Here is an 18,879-nt window from a genome sequence, read left to right as displayed (position 1 = left end):
TGATCTCAGGATGGTGAGAGAGAGAGAGCCCCATGTCAGGCTCTACACTCTGCAAGGAGCCTGCTTAAGACTCTCTGCTCCCAGGTCTCCTCCCCAGAGCCCCCCCCCCCACCTTCGTGTGCACATGCACACTCTCTATAAACGGACAAAAAACAGCCTCTCATGTGTCACTTGTCTGGATATGAGCCCTTGAGCCCAAGTTGCAAGGTCAAAGTCCTGAGGGGCAGGAATTAGAAGGAAGAAACAAAGCCAAGCCATTAGTGTTATGTAAAGTGGAGAGACTGGATACTGGTTGAATAGGAGGGGCTGACCACTCCGTGATAAGAGCTACCCTCTTTCGACAACCCCATCACGAGATCAGAACCTGCTGTTAGGAAATAGTTTTACCAGAGGGCGGAGGAAAAGCTTTCAACCCCACTGAGGAGGGGGTGTAGGTGGTGCTGGGAGGCCCTGAGTGCATCCACGGCCGCCCTTCCTCTCCCGAGTTATTTTTGGTCTCTGTGACTTGTAGATTTCCTGTTAGCGAGGACAGAAGCAACAGGAACCGAGTCGCCACTGAAGACACAAGTGCCCGCAGTCCAACAGTCCGTTTCCCCAGTCTCTTCCTCAGCCCCGGGGCCCCTCGGGGATCCGGGCATCGGGGTTCTAGTGTGCACGGGCGCTGGGACAGGTATTTCGTTTGAGTCTCAGGGAAGAACCCCTACACTCACCCCGACCTGACCTTGCCAGTGGGCCCCTCATTCAGCAAGTTAGTGTCCTCCTCTCCTGAACCGGTTTACCCCCCAACCCTCCCCAACCCCCATGAGCTCCCTCCGTGAGGGTCTTGGTGCGGGATCCTGGACCGATCGGCTGGTGAGGTGGACGGGAGATGCAACAGCCTCCGGGCAGGTCCCTCCGTCACGCGGGGCCCATCGAGTCCGCCTTCCTAGGGCCCCCTCCTGACGCATGCGCCCCACTCACTGTCCGGTCCAGAACCGAGCTCTAAGCCCCGCCCTGCCCTCCTGGCTCCACCTCCCCGGCTCCGGGGGTCCCGCTTCCCCACTGGCCAGCGGTGAACAGGCATGACAGCTGGGACCGGCAGGTTGCTGATGACCTCAGGGACCGCAGCGATAAGGCGGCGGGATAACCCGCACGGAGGCTGGCGCGCTGCAGAGCCGGCGCCCAACCCCAGGGCCGCCTCCGGACTCCAGGCTGAACGTCGGGGCCCCGCCCGGGCCGGTGCCGCCCAGGCCTCGACCAGCTGCGCTCGGCCCACGGAGCCCCGCCCCCGGGAGCCGCTGGCGCGGAGGCCGCCCGCTCTCCCCACCTAGGCTGCCGGGCCGGGGCCCGGGGAGAGGCTTAGGCGTCCACCGCAGCCTCCCTGCCTCCGGGGCTCGTCGGTGCCTTCCTCAGCAGCGGCAGCAGCCTGGCCTCCGCCGCGCGGGCGGCCGGGAGAGTAGAGGTGGGGGGTCCCGCGCCCTGCTCCCAACCGGGCTGCGCGGAGTGTCGGCAGCCCCGTGCCCTCGCCGATGGCACCCAGGGCCGAACCCCCCGACGGGGGCTGGGGGTGGATGGTGGTGCTCTCCGCGTTCTTCCAGTCGGCGCTGGTGTTCGGGGTGCTCCGCTCCTTCGGCGTCTTCTTCGTGGAGCTGGTGGCAGCGTTTGAAGAGCAGGCGGCGCGGGTCTCCTGGGTCGCCTCCATAGGGATCGCCGTGCAGCAGTTTGGGAGTGAGTGCTGCGCCCGGGTCCGCCTTGCTCCGTGGGACCGGGAGGGGGATGCGGGCACGCTGGGGAGGAAAGGGCGGGGCTGGGGAGGCTACTGGCCAAGGACGCCGGAGAGATTCTCGCACGACTGTCTTCCTCTTTCTCAGGTCCCGTGGGCAGTGCCCTGAGCACGAAGTACGGGCCCAGGCCTGTGGTGATGGCGGGGGGCATCTTGGCTGCGTCGGGGATGCTGCTCGCCTCCCTTGCTACCTCCTTGACCCACCTGTACCTCAGTATCGGGCTGCTCTCAGGTGAGACCCTGGACAAGGGCAGGAGAGGCCAGCTGCCTCCCGACTTTCACCTTCTTCCTGCCAGCTCTGAGCGGCTAAGGAGGAGCCGATGGAAGGTTTTGGCGAGCGCCTGTGCCCGGAAGGGAAGGACGTCTTGAGAGCGTTGACTAAAGTGATCAGCATGAGCAGGGATATTGAGAAATTCACAAATGTTGAGACCAGAATTTGCAAGCCTGGGGCTGGTGGGGCTGGAGTGTCTGAGGAAGAATGACCATGAAGTTGTGCTAGGCACCGTGGCTGCAGAGTAGAAGCCATAATCCAAGTTTACAAGCAAAGAAAGGTTCTCGAAGCTTGTGTAACTTGGCAGATGGAGATCACACAGCCAGAAGTGGTATAGCCCGAGGTATAGATCCGAAGTTGGGATCTAGTTACTGTGCATGCAGTATTTCTAAGCCTCCACAATCCCATCGGGTGTCTTAAGCCTGTCTTGCAGAAGAGGAGACCAAGGCTGGGAGAGGAAATAAAATACACAGGGTCGTACTGCTCGAAAACCAGGCCTGTGCTACCGTGGTGGGATTACCCAGTGCCCCGGGAGCCCTAAGAGTCCCCCAACCCCTCTCTCTTCCTTTTTGACAGGCTCTGGCTGGGCCTTGACCTTCACTCCGACCCTGGCTTGCCTGTCCCGTTACTTCTCTCGACGGCGATCCCTTGCCACAGGGCTGGCACTGACCGGCGTGGGCCTCTCTTCCTTTGCCTTTGCCCCACTCTTCCAGTGGCTGGTCAGCCGCTATGCCTGGAGGGGGGCCCTACTGCTGGTGTCTGCCCTGTCCTTGCACCTGGTGGCCTGTGGTGCTCTCCTCCGCCCGCTCTCCCTGAGGGAGGACCCTATTGTGGGCGGCCCCGCGGCCCAGCTCACCTCCCTGCTGCATCACGGCCCCTTCCTCCGTTATACGGCTGCCATCACGCTCATCAACACTGGCTACTTCATTCCCTATGTGCACCTGCTGGCCCACCTCCAGGACCTGGATTGGGACCCACTGTCTGCTGCTTTCCTACTCTCAGTGGTGGCTGTCTCTGACCTCGTGGGACGTGTGGTTTCTGGGTGGCTAGGAGATGCGGTCCCAGGACCCGTGGCACGACTGCTGATGCTCTGGACTGCCCTGACGGGGGTGTCCCTGGCCCTGTTCCCTGTGGCTCGTGCTCCTACGGCCCTAATGACTCTGGCCGTGGCCTACGGCTTCACATCAGGGGCCCTGACCCCAGTGGCCTTCTCCGTGTTGCCTGAACTGGTAGGGACTGGAAGGATATACTGTGCCCTGGGACTGGTGCAGATGGTCGAGAGCATTGGGGGGCTGCTGGGGGCTCCTCTGTCAGGTAAGGAGGATCGGGTTTCCTGGGGTGGGCGGGTGTGCGTGATAGCCATGTCATGCAATTTGGGGAGGGGACTAGTGACATTATAATGTGCATGAATATTGCCCTTGGGGATGGCACAGAACACAGCCTCCGTGGCCAATCCGAGCAGCCCCAAAGTGGGTCCAGGGACAAGGAAATAGGGGCCGTGGAAAGACTCTGAGGAGCTATGAGGGCCCCGTGGCTGGGTATCTACAGATACCCGGTGCTCAGAGGTATCTGTACCTTGGGTGCTCAGAGGACCTGGCTGGACCCAGCCAGACGTTGCCTGCAGGTGTCTGGCTCTTCCCTTAGCCTACTGGGCCCCCCGCCAGCTGTCTGAGCTGTTGGGTCAAAGTTTTCCACAGCCCAGATGCCAAAACCTTCAGACCCTTAACTTTCTCCTCTTAACTATTAACTGAAAGTGTAGACAGGAAGGCCACAGTTGCTTGAAAGAAAGGTGCAGGTGCACTGGCCCCATCTGGATACCCAAGTCTCTGCTGGCTGGCTTGGAGGCCCTTCCTGAAGGCAGGAAAGAGGTTGAAATTTCCCTACAAAAATGACATGTAGAAACCTTGGGACACCAGAGTTCTCGAGCTCATCCCGTTCTGTCTAAGTGAGTTCGAACTCTTCCGAGATGACGGGCTCAGGACTATGTTCTTCCCTTCATAAGTGTCAGGAAGTGGGGCACCCACATGTGTTCTTTTTCTCTCTTGGACCTAGGTTACCTCCGGGATGTGACAGGCGACTACACAGTTTCTTTCGTGGTGGCTGGGGCCTTCCTTCTGGCAGGAAGTGGAATCCTCGTCACTCTGCCTCACTTCTGCTCCCCGGCCTCTGCCTCCAAGCCCCGGGACCTTGTCACAGAGGCAGTGGACACCACAGTCTCTCGGACCAGGGACACGCTGGGAGAGGACTGAACTGCACAAAGGGGCTGTCAGACCGAGAGGCCAGAGCTCGGCAGCTCCAGATTCTCCTCCTCTGGCCCATCCTGGTGCCCACAGAACCACAGTGCCTTAAGCATCTTGATCCGCTCCCCCACAGGGCAGGCCTGGGCTGGGCGGTGATCCTGCCTGGTGTGCACCAACCCCCTAGTATTTTGCTGAGGACTCTCATCTCTTCTTTGCTCCCACAACCTTTATGGAAGGATCCAGGAGCTCGGCCTTCTCCCCGGGGGCTGTGAATCAGCTGTGACAACTAAAGGCCAAGAGACTTAATATGTTTTACATGTGATCTCTAGTGTCGCCCACCAGCTTCCTTCTCTGCGGGCAGGTGCTTGGGAAAGGGGGATGCCCTTTTGAGATAAAACAATAAGGAAATGGGGTGATCATCAGAACCTCAAAAAGAGCTGGGTCCTGTGTGCTTGGGTTGGCCAAGTGGGCTCGTGGCTAAGAAGTGGAGGGAAGGTCCCCACTTTAACCCTGGACTCTGCTGTCTGGACCACACCCCCTCCGTCTGGCCTGCAGACCTCCCCTTTCCTACTGTCTCCCGAGACTTAGAGGACAGTGGTGAGGACACAGGGGTGGGAGGGTGGCTTGGGAGAAGGAGCTGCTACAGCAAGAGCTGAAGTCCAGTCCAGCATTTTCCTCGGGCTAGGGGAAGGAGCCTGAAATGCAGGGAGGGGTTAGCTGGGGGGTCTGGATGGGGCAGATGGCCCCCTCCCTCCTGAGCCCTCATCCCAACACACTGAAGCTGACAGGTAGGCAACTTCTCCGAGCTTCCCTGTGTTTTTATTGTTTTTTGAGAGAGAGAAAAAAAGAGTGACAGTGGAAGAGGGGGAGAGAGAGAGAGAGAATCTTAAGCAAGCCTCATGCCCAGTAGGGAGCCCACTTGAGGGTTTAATCTCAGGACCCTGAGATCATGACCCTGAGATCATGACCTGAGTGACGTCAAGAGTCAGAGGCTTAACTGATGGAGCCCCCCCCCCCCGGGGCCCCCTTGAATATCTTACGTAGAAGGAATGTTTTCATCCTCCCAGATTGGCTAACAGTTGGAACTTGCAAGAAACTGGATAGAAATTCTTTGCTGGGGGTGGGGCTCGAACTCAACAAGCAGTGTCCAGAGCGGACTGGGGGCCTCCAGGGGAAAGCAGGGCGACTTGAGGAGCTGGGAGCAGCTCCCCCCTCTCGGGGGGAGGCGTGGCCGGCCTGGAGGCTGGCCGGCAAGAGGGCAGCGCCCCGGGCAGCCCCATGTAGATGAAGCTGCCGGAGAGGATAAAAGAGCCGCAGGCGAGGAAGGAGGCGGTGAAATCTCCCGTCTCGTCCCTTAGGAAGCCTGTGAGGAAGGGGAAAGGAATTTAGGGGCCTGGGATCCCGGGCAGAGGACGGTTGCGAGCAGATCTGTTCGCTCGGGCCCTTACCTGACAGCGGAGGGCCCAGAAGCCCCCCGAGGCTCATCAGCATCATCACCAGCCCGGTGGCCTGGACCACACCTCCGACGCCCACCAGCCCCGGGAGCACCCCGAACACCAAGGGCGCGTAACTTCCTGCGCTGAGCCCGTAGGCCCCGGCCGCGGCCAGCAGGGCCCCTTCGCAGCCCTCCCGGCTGCCCACCAAGGGCACCAGCCCCACGGCCAGCAGCCCCAGCCCGGTCAGGGCCCCGAACACCGCCAGCAGCCGCGAGAGAGCCACCCAGCCCTGGTCCGCCAGCCACCCGCTGATGAGCCGCGCGCCCGCATCCCCCACCGCAGCCACCGCCACCACCAGCGCCGCCCCATACCCGCCCAGGCCCAGGTCTAAAGCGTGAGGGGCCAAGTGCACGTAGGGGACGAAGTAGCCGCCCCCGACTAGGGCTGTGCCCAGGGCGAACACCAAGAAGGCCCGGCGCGCGAAGAGGTCCAGGCCGAGGGCGGCTAAGGGCCCGCGGGGTGGGGCCGGGGGGTCGTCAGGGAGCACCAGGGGTCTCAGGAGGGCGCCACAGGGGGCGAGGTGGAGAGTGATGGCGCCGAGGAGGAGGAGGGCGCCCCGCCAGCCGAAAGAATCAAGGAGGAGCTGCAGGGTGGGCGCCAGCAGCAGCGAGGAGGCCCCGTTGCCCGTGAGGGCCAGCCCCACGGCCAGGACTCGACGGCGGGAGAAGTAACGGGACAGGGTCCCGAGCGCCGGGGCGAACACCAGCGCCCAGCCGGAGCCTGCGGACGGACGGCACCGGATGAGGACCGGGATTCAAGACGCGGGCTCAGGCGATCCCGGCCCCGCCCCTCCGAGGCCCCGCCCGTCACGAGAGGCCCCGCCCCTCGGGCCTCCAGCCCCCAAGAAGCGCGCCCCTCTCCAGCATCACCCCTTGGGGACTCGGTACCCCTCTCCCCTCACCGGCAAGGACGCCCAGGCCCAGGTAGAGGTGCAGCAGACTGCGGGCGAACGCCGAGAAGACGAAGCCCAGCGAGGTGAGGACGCCCCCGACCATCACCACGGGGCGCGCCCCCCAGCGGGTGCTCAGGGCGCTGCCCACTGGGCCTGGAAGGGGGCGGAGTCAACAGAAGACACGCCTCTGCGCCCCAAACTTGATCCAATACTTCTCCTTGGAGGCTGGCCAGGCCTAAAACGTCTCCCCCAACCTAAGAGCTCCTCCCCTTGACCTAGAGACCCTCCGTTTTCTGGGACTCGGTCCCACCGGGCGCCCTTTCCCAGGGAGTCCGGTCATCAGGTGGGTCATCCATCTCCGCCAATCCACCCCAGTTCCCGCCTCCCGCCTCGGGGCCCCCCTCACTGGCTGCCTGCTGCACCGCCAGGGCCAGGGCGCTGACCCACGCGGTGTCCTGAGTGCTTCGGTCAAAGTGCTCCGCGAGGTCAGGGAGAGCAAGGCCCAGCGAGCGTAACAGCCCGTAGGAGAGCCCATTCACCGCGAAGGCTGCGGCCGCCACCACCCAGCCCCAGCCCCCGTCCGGGGGTCCGGCCGGCTTGGGAGTCATCGCCGTCTGGGGAAGGGGGAACACACCACGTCTGTGCCTCCTCTAGGGTCCTGGGCATCCCTGAGATCCGGGTTCCCGTGGCTGGCCCGGGGTGGGCACGTCCCCGGGGCACGGTAGGGCGGGGCGGAAGGAGGGGGAGCTAGGCCTAGGGATACATCTCCAGGGTGCGCGCGAGCTCCCGGGCCCGGGTGACAGCCGGATCTCCCGGGCCTGGGACTCCCCCTCCCACACGCATCCCTTCCCCCTTACCCGACCTCTCCGGGCGGTGGGGGGAGGGGAAGGACAAGGAGCAGCTGGGCCAGGTGTCCTCCCCGCTTGCTGCGCGGGCGGGGCCCCCCCCGAGGGGAGTGAGCGCGGAGATGGAGCCCCACCTGGACCGGCTCTCTCGGTAAACAGAGATCGCCACTGGGGGCCTGAGCCACCTGGGACGCGGGGGTGCGGAGGGCGGGGAGCTGACACCGTCAGCCAATCGGCCGAGCTGCGGGTGAGGCCAGACTCTGAGTCCCACGGGGATTGAATTATACACACGCGCACACACACACACACACACACACACACAGCCCCCGCAGAAGGAGCGGCGGCGGGGGGGGGGGGGCGGGAATGCAGGCGGCCCCTCCCGGCTCAAGCGCACGCACCTGCCGCCTGCTGCTCGCGGAGGAGACGCGGGGATCACAATCCCCAGGAAACCCAGGGCCCGGAGGCAACAGTTGGAAAGAAGGGCGACCCCCCCCCCCCAAAGCCTGCCGCGAGGAGTACTTTTGTTCTCACGGAACTTTGCTGGGGGACCAGGTCATTCTCGGGTATCAAATCGCTGACCTCCACCCCGGGCTTGTTCCTTGCTCAGCAATAACCGGCCGTCCAGGGCAGACGGGGAAGAAGAGGGCTCCCTCCCTATGAGGAGCTGGGATGTGCCGGGCATCAACCCACGTCACCTGTTCCTGCCCACGAGGAACCCCTCAAGAAGGTGTCCTGCCCATTTTCCAGATGAAGTCACTAGGAATAGTGAGGTTAGATGCCTTGTCCCCAAAGCACCGAGGTTAAAGATGGTGAGGACATACGAATTTGGGTCTGTCCCTCTGCGGAAGATACAGGGAGACCAGACCCAGCACGGAAACAGAATGCCCCCCCCCCCCATCCCCAGAGGGAATGGCCTGGGCACAGTGTGATACCTCACTGGCCTGGAAGGATCCCTGGGATCGGAATCGCTGAACACTTAGATTCAGCGTTGTAGAACAAGGTGGGAAATCCAGGACCTGCACCCAGGCAGTGGCTTCTTGAAGAAGTTGATTTGAAAGCACCGTTTCCACATTCAGGAGGCTTTTCTTGAGCTGTTTGAGTAAGACTGTTTCAGGTTCAGCGATGACACAGTATCAGAGAATTTGACGGTGTGCGGCTGGGAGCCACGCGGTGGCAGTGTTTCCTCGTCCCTGAGAGCGCGTCTGCAAATCCGAGGAAAACAGCCCATTTCTCTCCTTTGGCGCTTAGGCCTTTCACCACGGAAGGAACACTCCCTCCCCATTACACACACAAGTCTCATGCCCAGCTTTTTCTCACTCCTAAATTTGTGCATCTGCCGTCCCCTCTCCCTGCAATGTCCTGGATGGGGAACAGGTGTCCTTGAAGGTAGCCGGTTCTGCCGAGAACGCCCTAGGAGAGTGGTCTCACTGGTTTCCCCCGCCTGGGCTGCTGTTGTGGGAGACACCCGGCAGGGGAAGCCGGCCAGTCCTCAGCCACCGGGCATGCAGAAGGAAGCCTACTTCCTGAGCTGGCAGCTGAGAACTCTGAAGCAAGTAGGCCCCCTCCCTACCTCCAACCCCCAAACAGATCACACCCACAGCCAAAGAGGAGACTGGACCCCCTGTGTCTGGGAGTTGTACAAAGTAACACTGGGCAGCTTCTTATGAACCCAGAGGGCATCCCAGAGCCTGGGACTGGGATGGTTGGTCATCAAAGGGCACGGTCCTCTATGCCTCGTGCTTCGTACTCAGCCAAAACGACCATTACGGTGCCAACACAGCAGTGAGGCTGGGAGAATGCATTCCCGAGCTCAACTCTCTGAGTTTCACTCCCAGCTGTCACTTATCCTCCGTAGGGTTGTGAGCAAATTACGTGCCTCACCTTCCTCATCTCTGAAATGGGCTCATAACAGCAGCACCACAAATGCGGGACCTAGCACAGGGCCTGCAATGTGGTGTGTGTCGCTCCCTTTTTTGGAATTGTTGGACGACCCGGCTGGACCCTCCAACGCCCCATCCTCCCCCCACATGGCCACTTCGATTACTGCCTTGAAGGCAAAGAACCACGTGGGTCTGGTGAGTTCCCAGTAGAACGAGGTGGAGTTAATTTTGTTTTCTTCTTTATGACGAGTGGCTTTCTGAGCGTTTTCCAAAGTTGGTGAGAAAATGCTAGCGTCCCTATGTGGGCTCCAAAAACAAAAAAGAAAGGCGTCAGAATAAGTTTTGTTCATTTGCTCCTTCAAACAAAGTATTTTTAGATGCCTCAACATTGCTGGAAACTATGCTCAGGGCTGAGGAAATAACTATGAATGATCCGCCTCTCCCCTCTGAGCCCCCACCATCAGATTAGGGGAAAGGTGAAATGCAGAGAGCCCCACACGAGGACGGGGACAGACACTGCTGCCTGGAAGAGCTGACTCATTCCGCTCGGGCCTGCTGGGAAGGCTTCACAGAAGAGGAGCCCTTTACGTGGGGTCTTGAAGGATGAGTAGGAGTTTGCCAGATGGTTGCGTGGGCAGGGGCATTCCAGGCAAAGGGAGAAGCTTATGGAAAATCACAAAGGCACCAACCAGCTTGACATACTCTTTATTGTTTGGGGTGCTACGAAGAGCAGCTCTGTGGGGACGAGATAGGGTATAGGAGGGTGGCATAGGGCAGAGGATCCCGTCGTCACGGGTGTTGAAGGCCAGGCTAAGGAATTTAGATGTTTCTCCAGAGTCTGATGGTTCTCAAAAATTTCCACTGATGTAGCGTTCACTAGTATTCCATAGTATTTGATGCTGAACACAGAGAGGAAGGATTCATACAGGTCAGCATGGGGCAGGGGCGGGGAGGGGTGGCGCAGGAGAGTCTGGGGTTAGACAGTTTTTCTCGATGTGAGAAATTTCTTTGAAACATCTTGTTTTACGTTGAAAATTCATCTGGAAGTTTGCATCCTACTTCATTCTACTTTCTAACCTTTTTTTTTTTTTTTAAGTTTAATTTATTTACATAATCTCTATATCCAACACGGGGCTCAAACTCATGACATGGAGATCGCGAGTCTCACGCACTTCCCGCGGAGCCAAGGGGGTGCCCCTCTACTTCATGATCTTTGACACGTAGGAAAATAATGTTTTAAATAACTACATAAATTATTTCCATTTTTCTGCCCAGGTCCCCACTGGCGGTGGGGGGGTGGAACTCCCCTGCGGGAAGTCATGCCCCATCCCTACCCACTGCCCCCCCTCATCCCTCTGGGAGCCCTCTCAGCCTGCAGGGACACCATCCATCTTTGCCTTCTGTCCCTCGTCTCCACATAGCACTGGAGGTGGGACCTTGCGGAACTGATCTCTGGGCAAAACTGGCTGAGACAGAATTGAGCTGGAGATTGGCAGACTGAGCAGACCCAGGGTCTGTGCTCCAGGGATGGGCCAGATCCTACGGAACTGTTTGGAGGCCCTGGACTGCTAGTGGCTACCCACCAGGAGAAAGCTCCAGAAGCAGATGCTGGACCAGCTCAGGTCTTTAGGGAGATCAAAAGAGAGGTCAAACTCTGTCCATAATTTGCTTTGGGGACCCGGGGATGTGCTAGTGTGTCGCTGTCTGTGAGCTCTAAAATTGCTTTGGGACTTTTTCTTGGGAGCCCCTGCAGGAGGTCCGGTCCTCAGCGGAGGAGGCCCGGCCATTCCTGGGGCCCACCTGCTAGGGGGTGGGAGGTGCACCCTCTGCAGAAGGTAGGTGGGAGGGAAGGGGAGAGGCAAGGGAAAAAGGCTCTACCTGAGGTACACAAAAATAGAAGGCTCTCCAGAATTTGGCCCAGCTGACCTTGGGCTTCTATGTGCCCAGTTAAGGGGCCTCTTAGCCCTCACCCCAAAGTCTCCTTCTTCTTCAGCTCACCCAGATACAAGGCTTTGGGAAGTCAGCAGAGACCTCCAGGGCCAGACCCTGGAAGAGTGGAAGGAAACAGGGCACAAAGGTCAGATGTGTGCTTTGGGGCCCGGGAAGCAGAGATGCTGAGATGCTCTGGGAGGGGGAGGGGATGGGGACGAGGCTTCGGGGGAAAGGAACCCACTCAGGGCAGTGGGGCTCACTGCGTGCAGGGAACAAGTCTGCCTGGGTGACCACATAGGAATGGAGATCCGGGCTGGGTCCCTTGAACAGTGGGGACTGGGACAGGGTGAGGAGTTGCTGAGTCTGCAGCTGGGGGAACCTGGTGACGGGATCACAGGGCTGAGGCTAGAGCTGGGCTGGAGCCAGGACATGGGTGCGGCTGCACCGGCCTGGGAGTCCGACCCCACTCCTTACTCCACACTTACTCCCTCTACCCAGTTTGCCTCCCGTGCCTCTTCCAGGCCCCCTGCCACCACCCCCACCTCCCGAGACCCCTCCCCAAGGTCTGCAGTCTGTGGCTGCTGGAACTCTCCCGACAGCCCAGTTTCCAAGGATGAGGATCAGGATGGCGGGAGCCCCCAGTGAAAGGCTCTGCGCCGGGGCCATGTGCCTAAATATCCAAACGTGTCTGATCTGGCATCTTCGGGGGACTTCGGCTAACGTCTGTGTCAAAATTCTGAATTATAGGCTGTGGGCACCAACTGTGACTTACTGAGGGACAGAAATGATGGATTCCAGAATGCTACGCAGTGTCAGAATTACCCAGAGGGCTGCAGAATGTGGGTCTGCCACTGCTGTCCCCAGCAGACGCTAGACGTCCCTTCCAGCTCGAAGCCACCACTGCGCCTGGAAACAGAGGCTCGGCGTGTTCTCTGCCCCACCCCCCACAATCTCCAGATTCAAGGCCAGGGTCGGGGTTCCTGACCGCCTGAACCCCAGGCAGGCACTCTCATCCTGGCTGGAAGGGACACCGGGGCAGAGCACCTGGGCTTTCAGTGTCCACAGATGGCTGGATTCTTCCTCCGTCAAAAGGAACCAGGGACATGTCAATCATATCTCAACAAAACACAGAACAAGTGTAGGTTCGCCTGCATTCTGTTTCCTCCCATTGTTCTGGACACACGCAGCCACCGCTGCATCCCCCCCCATCCAGTGTCTTCTCCAGCTCCCTGTGGGCCTCCTGACTTGATTTGAGAAGGGGGGGTTTCACGAGAAAGGGCAGGGGTGAGGCCTGTCATTTCTCCTCTGCTGTAAACCAACCTCTTAGCTACCCCTGCATTTGCTGGGCCCATTGTCTGCCTTCCCAGCCCCAGCCTGGGACCTCACCCTGGTCTCAGAGGACCCAGCCTCTTAGGGGACTCAGCTGACAACACCTGGACTGCCCTCGGGCTGTCGGGAACCCAGAATCTGCTTCCTAGCTGGGCACTGTCAAGTGGGACCAAAGCCAAGGTGGGAGGAGACACGGAGTCAAAGAACAGGTTTTCCCACCCCCGGGGATGTAATTTAGACTTCCGGATTGTGTCCTGTGCCGGGTGGAGTCTGGAAGGCCAAGTAAGGGCGAGGGAACCTGCTTTCTTCCCCCCTGGAAGAGCTCCTTGCATGCACACTGGGAGGGGTGGGTGGGCAAGTCCTAACACTGCTGGGAGGGTGTGCGGCCCCCAGAGTTCCAGAAGCCACACGACCTCTTAGTTTCTGTGCACAGGGTGGGAAAGACCTCCAAAAGAGCTCAGATGGTCGGCCCCAATCTCTGCCCCTCCCACACTCCACAGTCCTTGCCTCTGCAAAGCCCTTTCCAGCATCTCCCTCCTCCCAAAGCATTCTCAACCTGAGCAGTCAATCTCTCTCCCTAAGGGTCCCTTCCCTCTATCCTATCAGGCAACCAGCTTTACCCAATTTTCTTCCCTGAGCCTCAAGTCTGGTCTTATCTCTCTTGAATTACAATCAGAACCTCTGCAAGTGGGATGGATCCTAGCTTAAAGCACATTTGTGAGTCTAATAGCTTCTGTCTATTTGAAGATGCTGGCGGCTGGCCCAGAGGAAGGTCACACCTGAATGGGCCAACAGAGGTGAAGGGGGGTCTGGTCAGCCGGCTGTCTAGCAGATGCACCCTGATTTATGGGTTATGTCCCTACCCTGGACCCAGATATCTGGGAGGCGGAAAGTTGGTGCTGAGAGCTGAGGGGCAGAGGTTCTGGGGGACAGTGGCCAGCGGCTGCTGAGAGCAGTGAGCAGCAGTATGGGCTAAGACTGGGGCCCAAGCTCCATGGTACGTAAAGCCTGGCTGTTCTTGGGTGGCTCATGGCTTCTGGGTTTATTTTCATGTCGTCCTTGAGGAGAGCTGATTTATCCCCTGAGTATACAGGGCTTAGGGCTAGAAGCTTTCCAAGTGTTTACAGATAGCTTAAAGACCTAAGAAAAGTTTATTAAGTCTAAAATACAAAAAGAAGGGGCCCCTCAGGGGCTCAGTTGGTGAAGCACCTGCCTTGGGCTCAGGTCGTGATCCCGGGATCCCAAAATGGAGCCAGGAGTTGGGCTCCCTGCTCAGCAGGGAGTCTGCTTCTCCCTCCTCCTCTGCTCTCTCTCTCACTCAAAGAAAGAAAGAAAAACATTTAAAAATAAATAAAACACAAAAAGAAAACTATAAGCACCTAAACTGATAAATAAATGTGTGCAAAACATCACATTAGTCAATCACCTTCTTTGCTAAATTTCATATTCCTAAAATTTCACAACACTGGAAAACAATTTGTGGATAGGTTTTATTCACGTCCTAGAATTTCCTAAATATTCATGGGTTCAATCAGTTCCTTGTAGGCAATTTTTTTTTAAGATTTTATTTATTTGAGAGAGAGCACAAGTAGGCAGAGCAGCAGGCAGAGAAAGAGGAGGAAGCAGGTTCCCTGCTAAGCAGAGAGCCTGATGCAGGGCTCAATCCCAGGACCCTGGAATCATGACCTGAGCCGAAGGCAGAGGCTTTAACCTAATGAGCTACCCAGGCTCCCTCCTTGTAGGCAACTCTAAAAAAAAGAAAATCCTTTTTTTTTTTTTTAAAGATTTTATTTATTTATTTATTTATTTGACAGACAGAGATCACAAGTAGGCAGAGAGGCAGGCAGAGAGAGAGAGAGGAGGAAGCAGGCTCCCTGCCGAGCAGAGAGCTGGATGCAGGACTCGATCCCAGGACCCTGAGATCATGACCTGAGCCGAAGGCAGCGGCTTAACCCACTGAGCCACCCAGGCACCCAAAAAAAGAAAATCCTTTAAAAAATCTTAACAGCCAAAAAAAAAAAAAAAAATCTTAACAGCAAACGTATTTTGTAGGGAACATAGTGTATGTTAGCACACAGGATTCTGACAGGGACCAGGGACCCTGTAACCAGACTGCCCAGGTTTAAATTCTGGCTTTGCCACCTTCCAGCTGTATGACCTAGAACAAATTATTTCACCCACCTGTGCAAATAGCTACCTCCTCCCGAAAACAGGTGGTGGTAAGACAGCACCTACTTCGGAAAAGAAAAGGTGCCAGTGACGCTGATGGTGACAGCCAGGGAAGCTCCTGGTTGCTGCCAGCACAACTTTGTGGGACTGCTGTGGAAATTCAGTGGGTTAATATCTGTAACGCATCTGGAACAATTCCAAGTAAGACTGAAGCTCTATTTAAATTGTTTGTTTAAAAAAAAAAAAAGCAAACAAATGTGGGAGAGCTGTGGATTTCTCCCTGTTTGCTTATGTCTTTAAGAAAGTTCCGTCCCAGGGGCGCCTGGGTGGCTCAGCGGGTTGAGTGTCTGATTCTTGGATCTTGGAGTCATGGGATTAAGCCCCCCATCGGGCTCCACAATGAGCAGTCTGCTTGGGACCCTCTCTTTCCCCCAAATAAATTTATAAATCATCTTTAAAATATGAATAAGAAAAGGGAAACTTAAAATTACTAGAAAGATTTCCAGCAGAGAGCTCCCACAGCAGGAGCAAGCGTCCCCCACTCTGGGCATAACAGTGAGGCTGAGACCTGAGCTGGTCCCCCGCAAGGACTACGTGTGTAAACCGTGTGTCACCAAGCGGGTGTGGATCTGGCCAGGGTGGGTGGTTTCCCCTCAGAGGAGTGCAAGAGATGGGTTGAGTCCTCCCAGATCCCAAACAGATCAGGAGTTTGATTCATTGCCTGCCTTACCATAATTCTACAAAATGCACCATGTGGATGTGACCGTGTTGATACGGGCAGCTTCCAAGGGCCAGGCCAGGAAATGGGGTGACTCTCAAGCAGGAAGACACAGAGGGCATGTAACCCAGTCCTTCTTTGGCTTCACTTAATGTGATGGAGCAGACCTTACCTCGAAGAAAACAGACATCCTAAGAATCCAGGAAAAATCCTTTAGAGCAGCAGTGGAATGAGGACCGGGAAGGCAGGAGGGGGTTAATCCCAGGCCCAGCGGTTAATAGAGACCTGCTGGGCTCTCAGGACGGGCTGTGACTGGTGGTCGGTGAGGGACGCTGGGACTGGTCCCATGGGCCCTGCAGACCGGCTCCCTCCTACTCCCCGCTGCCCCCCCCCCACCCCCGCGCCGGCTCCGCAGGGCCCAGGGAAGCTGCGGCAGAGCAGAGCCGGACAGACGTGCTGCCCACGGAGGACAACCAGAAGCGGCCTAGTGTCACACACATCCGGTCCTCTCCGCCTTCCGGGGCGGCGCGACTCCTCTCCGGGCCCCGCGGTCAGAGGGTCGCGCACAGACTCCCGACCCGGGTCACTGCAGGCAGCCGCGGCCGCGCCCCGGAGGGCAGGTGGTGTCGGGCCCCGATTCTCGGGCGCAGCCTGCGGAAGGCGGTGGAGCCGGAGCTGCGCCCGCGGACCGGCTCACCGCACGGTCTCGCTCTCGCCCCGCAGCCGCTCCATCCCGCGGCAACGCCCGACCCCGCGGCCCCTCGCCGCAACCGAACAGCACGCGGAGGAGACGCGGCCAGAGCGGCCGGCTCGGGCCCTCGGACACCCGCAATCCCAGTAACTGGGGCACCGCCGGTCGTCTCCCCGGGCCCGCGGCCTCGGCCAGTAGAAGCCGGCGCGACGCCCGCAGCCCCAGTCCCGCGCCTTTTCCCTCTTCCCACCCGGAAAACAAGCTTTCACACAACCCCCCGCCCAGTGCCAGACCCTCGCGTACCATTGGCCAGAATGGAGTCTCGTGTCTACGCCTGAGCCAATCACCGGCAAAAGAGAGTGGGCGTGTCCTTCTATATTTAAACCAATCCTAACGGCGCTTGGCCGGGGAGGGGGCAGGGCTGCCCCGGACCTGCGTCCCTGAGCACGCGGGAAGAGGCCGCGGGGCATGCCTGGATGCCGGGCTGGGCCGGCGAGCGAGCCGCGCGGAGGACTGCGAGGCCCGCAGGCGCCAGCGCCCCTTTCCGGCCTGTCTCGGCTTCGGCCGCTTCCCAGCCGTGGGTGGGCTGTTGGTCTCTAGGGCGACCAAGGAGCGACAGATCCCCAGAAGGGGACCGCTGTGTGCCGGAGGCTGCAGCCTCCAGTCCCGGGCCGGCGGGGCAGCGGGGCCCTGAGGCCAGCGGGGCCCGGAGGCCAGCGGGGCCGGCTCCCTCCACATCCCGGACGGGACACCCCCACCCTGGCCTCTTCCTGGCCCCCGTGCTTCGCGACGGTCCTTGCCGGGCTGCCTGGGTGGCCCCTGGTGTCCTCCCCTCTGTGTCTGCGTCTGTCCTCCCCCGGGGACCGCGGCCATCCTGGATCAAGCTACAGCGACCCCATCGTACTAACCGCATCCGCAGCCGCCCTGTTCCCAAATAAGGCCGCAGTCACGGATGCGGGGGGGCTGGGACTTCAACACCTCCTGGGAGGACACAGTTCAGCCCTGAACAGGTGTGTGGGGCACCCTGGTCCCAGGATGACCTTTCTGCATCACCCAATCCACAGGTTTCCTGCAGCTTTTAACCAGACAGTCCTTCTAAGTAGGGTTGCCATGCGGGTTCCAACGAATCCAAAGCTACAAGGGCCACACCCTGTTCCACAGTCTCATCCCCTCCTCACCTAAGCCTCCTTGTTTCCAGAAACAACTTAGAAAAGCCGGCAGGATCACCGACGAGCAGTTCTATCTTTCTCAAACCCAAGTCCTTTATCAGAAGAGGGTCTCGGGTAGCTTCGAATGCAGAGGGTTTATTTGCAAAATCAGAGAGCCAGCACGGGCCAGCTCTTAAAATTAGGTAACAGACTTCTCTCAATCTCTCTCTCTCTCTCTTTTTAAAAAATATTATTTATTTATTTATTTATTCGTTTATTCATTCATTCATTCATTCATTCATTTGGGAGACAGAGGCTCCCCACTGAGCAGGGAGCCCAGGGTGGGAGCCCAGGGTGGGACTGGATCCTCGCACCCTGAGATCGTTGCCTGAGCCAAAATCAGATGCTCAGCCGACTGAGCCACCTAGACGCCCAGGAGCAGTCTTCTTTTGAAATATATTCTTGCCACTCAGAAGAAAGTTCAGGGTGCTGATTGTTATTGTTTTGCTTTGTGAAAACGTAGCTTTAACATAACACTTTTTTGTTCAGTCTTTGAGCTTTCTGATGCATCAGCTGTCCCAGATTAGTTGAGCTTCTCCTAGTCCCTACCCTACCTTCTGGACATTAATATTCTTAATATCCAGACCCTGTCACCAATCACACACACTCATCTAACCAAGCCCACCCCCAGGATTCCGACTTTTCGGAGCTGGGGCAGCCTCCTCTTTGTGGCCCCCATGACTCTGCCTCCCGCAACCAGGCTGTAGTTGATTTTGTCTTTGTTGTTGATGTGTCTGTGTGTGTGTGTGTGTGTGTGTGTGTGACAGTTACAGCATGACCTGATGCACTCATTCCAGACCTGGAGAACTTGTAAGAACTGGTGAAAATTTCTAATTAGTAATTTCAATATCATATATTTATTATTCTTAATTTAAAAAAATACACTTTAGTGGAACCTGGGTGGTTCAGTCCATTGAGTATCTGACTTCAGCTCAGGTCATGATCTTGGGGTCCTGGGATCAAGCCCTGTATTGGGCTCCCTGCTCAGTGGGGAGCTGCCTCTCTCCCTCCCCCTCCCCTAGCTTGTGTGCTCTCTCTCTCAATCTCAAACAAATAAATAAAATTTAGAAAGCACATGTTACGCAGTTAGAAAATCCAAGATATTAAATGAAACGTTTGCAAGCAGGCGATACCATTTGGAGCAGTCGATGAGGCCTCTCTGTCCCCAACATCAAGCCCCACTTAGCTACTCCCTCCTGAGTTGGGCAGATACGCACATAAACCAAGACAAAATTTCAGCTGGATTTCTGAATGTATTTGCAAAACTCATGATGGAAGCCACATTGTGAAGAGCAAGGTGACTGTAAATTTGCAAGAGGCAGGCTGTGGAGGAGAGAAAAGCTGTTTCGATTTCCAGCACTTTGACTTTCAGGATGAGCAGACCACAACAGCAGTGACACGGGCCACAGGGCTGACTGCGTCCAGAGAGAACGCCGGGACAGAGCC

General features: G+C 58.0%; 2 protein-coding genes across 4 annotated transcripts; one reads left to right on the top strand and one right to left on the bottom strand.

Annotated features, from left to right (window-relative positions):
• The first annotated feature begins 808 nt into the window (after positions 1-808).
• On the top strand, positions 809-4,579 carry SLC16A13 (solute carrier family 16 member 13). Its single transcript, XM_059148877.1, has 4 exons — positions 809-1,707; positions 1,851-1,994; positions 2,610-3,347; positions 4,086-4,579. Exons 1-4 carry the CDS (start codon positions 1,509-1,511, stop codon positions 4,280-4,282), a joined length of 1,278 nt encoding a protein of 425 aa, XP_059004860.1. The 5' UTR covers positions 809-1,508; the 3' UTR covers positions 4,283-4,579.
• Positions 4,580-5,070: 491 nt separating this feature from the next.
• SLC16A11 (solute carrier family 16 member 11) lies at positions 5,071-7,700 on the bottom strand. Of its 3 annotated transcripts, none has more exons than XM_059148879.1 (5): positions 7,519-7,700; positions 7,068-7,275; positions 6,671-6,814; positions 5,722-6,489; positions 5,071-5,636 (listed from the first exon to the last, which is right to left on the bottom strand). In XM_059148879.1, the coding sequence occupies exons 2-5, from the start codon at positions 7,267-7,269 to the stop codon at positions 5,407-5,409; spliced, it is 1,344 nt and encodes a 447-aa protein (XP_059004862.1). In that variant the 5' UTR covers positions 7,270-7,275; positions 7,519-7,700; the 3' UTR covers positions 5,071-5,406. The 3 variants fall into 3 exon arrangements, with proteins under 3 accessions (XP_059004862.1, XP_059004863.1, XP_059004861.1); XM_059148880.1 differs by having other exon boundaries at positions 7,524-7,696; XM_059148878.1 differs by lacking the exon at positions 7,519-7,700 and having other exon boundaries at positions 7,105-7,194.
• Between the last annotated feature and the right edge of the window lie 11,179 nt (positions 7,701-18,879).

Source organism: Mustela lutreola, chromosome 15 (assembly GCF_030435805.1).
Source record: "Mustela lutreola isolate mMusLut2 chromosome 15, mMusLut2.pri, whole genome shotgun sequence".
In the NCBI taxonomy this organism is placed as follows: domain Eukaryota; kingdom Metazoa; phylum Chordata; class Mammalia; order Carnivora; family Mustelidae; genus Mustela; species Mustela lutreola.
The sequence above is the reverse complement of the archived record's forward strand: the minus strand, read 5'-3'. Positions and strand labels throughout refer to the sequence as shown.

Excerpts from the sequence above, each read along its gene's own strand:
- SLC16A13 (XM_059148877.1), top strand. The coding sequence starts at position 1,509 with ATGGCACCCAGGGCCGAACCCCCCGACGGGGGCTGGGGGTGGATGGTG. Across the intron at positions 1,995-2,609 it reads CAGTATCGGGCTGCTCTCAG|GCTCTGGCTGGGCCTTGACC; the intron begins GTGAGACCCTGG and ends CCTTTTTGACAG. Across the intron at positions 3,348-4,085 it reads GCTGGGGGCTCCTCTGTCAG|GTTACCTCCGGGATGTGACA; the intron begins GTAAGGAGGATC and ends TCTTGGACCTAG.
- SLC16A11 (XM_059148879.1), bottom strand. The coding sequence starts at position 7,269 with ATGACTCCCAAGCCGGCCGGACCCCCGGACGGGGGCTGGGGCTGGGTG. Across the intron at positions 6,490-6,670 it reads GGGCCTGGGCGTCCTTGCCG|GCTCCGGCTGGGCGCTGGTG; the intron begins GTGAGGGGAGAG and ends GTCCGTCCGCAG. Across the intron at positions 5,637-5,721 it reads TCTGGGCCCTCCGCTGTCAG|GCTTCCTAAGGGACGAGACG; the intron begins GTAAGGGCCCGA and ends CCTTCCTCACAG.